Source organism: Dreissena polymorpha, chromosome 12 (genome assembly GCF_020536995.1).
Source record: "Dreissena polymorpha isolate Duluth1 chromosome 12, UMN_Dpol_1.0, whole genome shotgun sequence".
NCBI lineage: Eukaryota > Metazoa > Mollusca > Bivalvia > Myida > Dreissenidae > Dreissena > Dreissena polymorpha.
The window spans coordinates 32,243,111-32,249,110 of NC_068366.1; the positions used below are offsets into that span (position 1 = coordinate 32,243,111).

Genomic DNA, 6,000 nt, shown 5'->3' on the forward strand with positions numbered 1-6,000 from the left:
TTTTTTCGTGTATATTTTATCCAATTGGACTGGTACCGGTACCTTTTCCAATTGGGCAAAAAAAATCGCTGATTTCAATATTCCGTTTCATATTAGCAGTATAAAACCAAAGTCAGCAGGGCTTGAATTAAACACTCGCAAACTGGCCATTTGCGAGTTAATTTTAAAAAACACGTCTGAAATGCGGGTGCACAAATTAGGTACTCGCAATTTTTTTGCAAGTTGGAGAAAAATTAAGATTATCACATATTGCATATATTACCTGATTATCCCGGATAATTATTTAATCCAGCACTTAAATATTTAAACACAAATGCTGACCAAGAATGAACAATTTTTTTTAAAGAGTTGAATAAACAAAACAGGTTGCCATTTGTCGGAAGTGCCAGGTGCGTGTTAAAAGCATGAGGGAACACACGATATGATGACGTTATACAGGGTATAACGATTGAACATGTGAAACCAACACAGAGCGATGTGTGCACATCCGATAAACGTCATAATTTTAAAATAGCAACCAATCTAAGATTGTTATATGTTTTGTGTTTAAAACAAAAAAGCACGAAGAAACCCCAACCGATTATTCAGATGTGTACTATATTCTGACATAGTTTTTCGCTGAAAAAAAGGTTAAAACGTCGGGTTGTTGATCAGGCAGTTCATTTTTGAGCTTTGCAATCAGTGTATACTTTATTTAAAAACAAAAATACTCGACAAGGTGTCATAAGGGCTGAATGAGTTGCTGAGAAAGACCTAGATCATAATGTACCATTAAATAGTGTAATTTGCATTGTTCTTGCATTTTTAAACCTTTTATAAAGAAACATAGTTCTACCAGTTTTGTATTTGTGTATCTGTTACCACAGTATCATTACAAGTTCAGGGCTTTTTTTTCCAGTTTAGATCTACCAAAGGATGCATTTAGAAAAAAACTTGTATTGCGAGTTGGAAAGAAAAAATGCGAGTTAAATTTTTTTAAAAGTAATTTGAGCCCTGTTCAGGGGTGTGAATTTCCTGATCGTGACTTGTCTGACATGAGTAGGAAAAGTTAATTATACCCCTGCAAGGAAGTAGAGGGCTGTATACTAGATTCAACATTTACATCTGTCTTAAGGCCTAAATTTGTAAGAGAAAGTACTTCTGTAGTTAATATTAATATTTAATATTCACAATTATGATGACATTAAGCTTTGTTCTTTATTGTATTAGATTTAAAATTGCTATACCGGAAGTTATTCCCATTTTCAAATTTTGATTACATGATTATTACAATAAGTGGCGTCAGAAGGAATTATTCATACTGTTACTGGCTCAAACTTTTCACTGTTCTTTTTATTGGGCAAGTACACTTTAATGTTTTGAAATGAGGATTTCACCATATCATTCCTGGTGCTACTAGTACAGGTTTTGTTGTGGGACATCTCAATTGTATTATAATGTAATCAAACATTTGAATAATTAATTAGTTCTCATAGTGTGATCTTGAGAAATAAATATAAAAAAAACAACAGAAGACCTGCCATAAACACTAGATATTTATTGCTACAGGTAACTGTTGCTTATGGATTAGTAGGGACTCTTAGAATCTAGTTAGATATTGTAGTGATCTTGCCCAGCAACAAGTAAGCATATGATGATATGCCCTCACCCTTGACACCTTATATACGGGCCTTGCTATGTGAAAAGGGGGTTTAATGCATGTGCATAAAGTGTAGTCCCAGATTAGTCTGTGCAGTTTGCACAGGCTAATCAGGGACGACACTTTCCGCCTAAACTTTATTTTTGCTAAGAAGAGACTTTCTTGAAACAAAAAATATCAAAAAAATAAAAGCGGAAAGTATTGTCCCTGATTAGTCTGTGCGGACTAATCTGGAATGACACTTAACACACATGCATTAAAACCCCTTTTCACAGAGCACGGCCCATATCTATAATCTATTACAGAGTAAACACCCAGTGGTTATCGAGGATTTTGACTGTCAGTATGTCATTGAATGGCAGACCGAGTATGCGTGTGAGGAAAGTACCCTAAAAAACTCTTCCTGTGTACTCACCAACGCTGAGGCAGACTTCCACTTTGACCTACGACCTCTCACTAATGGTAATATCACATTTATATTCATTGAAATATGGAATTTATGGAAATCTGCATAATCACCAAACAAACTCTAATTCTTGTATTACGGTATTGCTTGAGAATGAGTATGTTATTTCTTCATTATAATCAAAATGTAATGAGATAGAACACACACAATTAACTAGTTAACAATTTTGTGTGATTAATTAGGATTAATTTTTATAAAACTTAATAGAAAATTGTTTTAACACGGCCTTGCTCATTATTTAGCATCACAACTTCTAGCACAAACAAAAGTTTGCTAAAAAAAGTTAATGTTAACGCTTGACTAGCTAATTAAGGTCAGCCATTCAGAACCCACACAATTATAGTAAGCTTCAAAATAGGTAGGGTCAGGTACAATTACACAGCAAACAAAGGTGATAGCAATACAGATAGATCTTTTAATTACATTCTATGTCAACAGCACATCATAAAATATTTTCTATGTTATCCTTTGGACAGATGATAATATAATTAATGAGCATGAACCAAAATCATGAACAAGGCCCACAAAACTAGAGTGAAACTGCATAAATTAAAATAAATTTAATTAAAATTACAAAAAAATAGATTACTCTAAGACAATATTTTTTGCTCTTTTTTAGCTAGCAATTACAAGGTGTCAACCAATGTAAACAATGATGCCTACAACTATTTTATCAACGTTTGCCATGAGACTGGCATTCCCTGTCCAAATCAAGACCAAAACAGTAAGGTTCCGGCTTGCCAGCTGTCTGCAAAAAACCCAGACTTCGGAAAGCGACTTGGCAGCACTGATCACATGGAACTACGGTTCGTGTTCATTTATTGATTTGAATTGATGACTATTATCTGCATATGTAAACCTTTTTAGCTCATATGAGCAAAATGTGCTTAAGGTGAACTTTTGTGATTGCCTTTTTGTCAATCGCTGGTTGTGCAGATTTGGTCATGAACACTCATGTCTTGTCAAGGTCATGGAAAGGTCACGTCAAGGTCATGGAAAGGTCACTGTTTCTATAAAATGGTCTCTGCATCACTTAAGTTAGAATAGAGGTATTGAATTGCAAATTTGTGTGTGTCCTATATGAAAAGTTTGAAAACCTATCTATGGATTGGATTTGAAGCCAGTTTAGTTTAATGCAATGCCACTGTTTCTAAAAATAGAAAAAATGGTTTGTGCTCAATAACGTGAATCTGAATGAAGGCATGGTAATGACATTTTTAAAGTGTAGGTAATGTGTAGGTATCTAACATGCAGACCAAACTATGAATTTCACAGTAGCTTAAATTTGATTAATTTATAAAACAATTAAACCTTGATTTTGTGACATGGCCTCATTTAGCGCCTGACCATTTTTTATGTATTTTTCTGTACTGACCAATACCGATTTCTCCTCCAGGTATGTGGACAACGAACTGCGGCTGACATATAAAGGGGGAGATGTATGCAGTCACAACAACATGAAGCGACAAACTGTGATAAACTTCAAATGCAACATGACTGCAGGTAAGTCAATTGAACAATTCTGGCATCTGAGGCTAACATATAAGCTGCGCTGTGTGAAAAGAGGGCTTAATGCATGTGTGTAAAGTGGCGTCCCAGATTAGCCTGTGCAGTTTGCACAGGCTAATCAGGGACGACACTTTCTGCCGAAACTGGATTTTTGCTAAGAAGAGACTTTCTTTAAACAAAAAATACCTTTCAAGCCGAAAGTGTCATTGCAGATTAGCTTGTGCGGACTGCAAAGGCTAATCTGGGATGAAACTTTGCTCACATGCATTAAACCTCCTTTTCACAGAGCACAGCCCATATATAAAACATCCAGTAATTGGCAATAAGGATTATACTAGCTTGTTTTAGGGACAATAGAAAGAGTTTTCTATTATCTTCTGTTGTCCCCCTTGATAACGAATGTTAACTATCCCCTTTACTGTATCCAAAGCTAAAATATCAGCCATTTGACCATATGTTTAAGTAGTGGCAAGACTTCATGTTGATGATAATTTTATCTTCCTGTTATGGAAAATTCTGCCATATGAATGAGCTAATTATTTCTGTCTGCATCACAAAGTTTATTAATTGATGTGTATGCTAATTAACTCTTAAAGCGCTGGAGCTGAATTTTAAAGGCCTTTGCAAACAGTTTGGATCCTGATGAGACGCCACAGAACATGGCGTCTCATCAGGATCCAAACTGTTTGCTATTCTGATAGTATTCTTTGAAAAAAATTCGAAGAAAATGCTAATTTTAGAAATTCAACAGACGACATTTTAGCAGACGACAAATTTCCCAGCATGCAAAGGGTTAAATGCTTCATGGGCATGTATTCACCAAATAATTCTTTGACTTAATACTAAGAATAAAGAATAAAATCTTTGAATTCAAATATCCAATAATTGCTTTAATTTTGAGTCAATCTTTCCAATAACCACCTAAAATCTAAAATTGCAGATTTCTTTATACTGGACATTTTGTGACAAACGTAGGCGAAATTGGTAGCCTGAAAATGTTCTGATTACAAAGTTCACTAAATCAGGTGCCGGTTCCCCCACGTTTGACTATGAGGACGAGTGTGTGTACATGTTTGACTGGGCCACCAAGTACGCCTGTCTGGACCACCCAGTGGGGGAGGAGTGCAGGGTGGACCACGGAACTCAGAAGTTCGACTTCTCAAGTCTCGTCAAAACTTCAGGTATTTTCTTGGTCATAAGTACTTCTCACTCTTAGAAAAGTGGGCTTAATTCATGTGTGTAAAATTTGCAGTCTAGGTGAAAAGAGTCATCTCTGTGCAGTCTGCCAAGGCCTATCTGGGACAACATTTAACCCTTTGCATGCTGGGTAATTTGTCTTCTGCTAAAATGTCTTCTGCTGAATTTCTAAAATTAGCATTTTCTTCGATTTTTTTCAAAGAATACTATCAGAATAGCAAACAGTTTGGATCCTGATGAGACGCCACGTTCTCATCAGGATCCAAACTGTTTGCAAAGGCCTTCAAAATTCGGTTCCCGCACTGAAAGGGTTAATTCAAATGCACAAAGCCCAGTTTGTCAAGGAATGAGGCTCGATTATAAAAAATCATGTCTGTCCCTGGTTCAAAGTTTCCTGTAACAAAATTTATCACATGCCGTACCCTGTTTCCCATGTAATATAACCATTACCGGTACATATTTTTTTTTATAACACATTCCAAAGGCTCGCTTACTTACAAAATTCCTGAACTAGTTTAATAAAATATGGTATGATATGACAACTCCTGCCAGATCCTATATACAGTCTACTCTCGTTATCTCGAAGTCGGCGGGAACAAGAAAAAATATCAATATAACGAGAGTTTGAGATATCTGATTTGGCGTTTTTACAGAAAAAATGAGAATTTTTTTTTACCTTGTTAACATCTATATACCTGCTAAGTGGTCTAATTAAAGCCGTCACTGTGTGGCATAATACTCTCTACTACCCTATATATTACCTGATATATACACGTTTTTACAGACACCATTAAATTTGCTATGTAAATGCTTACATTGTTACTGAATTTTCTAAACTGTCGAGTAAACATCCGGTAATGTTGCTATTTAAAGTTATGATGCAATTGACGTCCAATCAAGACGAAGGTTTTTCATCTGAACATGCGTAAATCACGTTTCGGAATACTGAACTGTTTATGTACTTTTTGTAGTTCGAAATGCAAAGTTCAATCGATTATTAGTACAGGATAAAATAAACCCACAGGTTATAAAGTGACAGGCCTTACTCAGGCCTTACTCAAGCGTTAATGGCTAACGACATTACACATGTGGTCATTGATGCAATTAACAGATCAATTATCTACTGCACAGTATCGGGAGTAGCCGGGCGAAGCAGGACGGTGATGTATAAAAAAAAAAAAAAAAAATT

General features: G+C 35.5%; 1 protein-coding gene across 1 annotated transcript in view; it reads left to right on the top strand.

The window, feature by feature from the left end:
- Positions 1 to 6,000, top strand: part of LOC127852506 (cation-independent mannose-6-phosphate receptor-like) — an 81,283-nt gene that overhangs the window by 9,372 nt on the left and 65,911 nt on the right. Inside the window, exons 5-8 of the mRNA XM_052386463.1 lie at positions 1,945 to 2,101; positions 2,725 to 2,911; positions 3,502 to 3,608; positions 4,640 to 4,795. Coding sequence (XP_052242423.1) covers positions 1,945 to 2,101; positions 2,725 to 2,911; positions 3,502 to 3,608; positions 4,640 to 4,795 — 607 coding nt within the window. The remainder of the gene's footprint in view (positions 1 to 1,944; positions 2,102 to 2,724; positions 2,912 to 3,501; positions 3,609 to 4,639; positions 4,796 to 6,000) is intronic.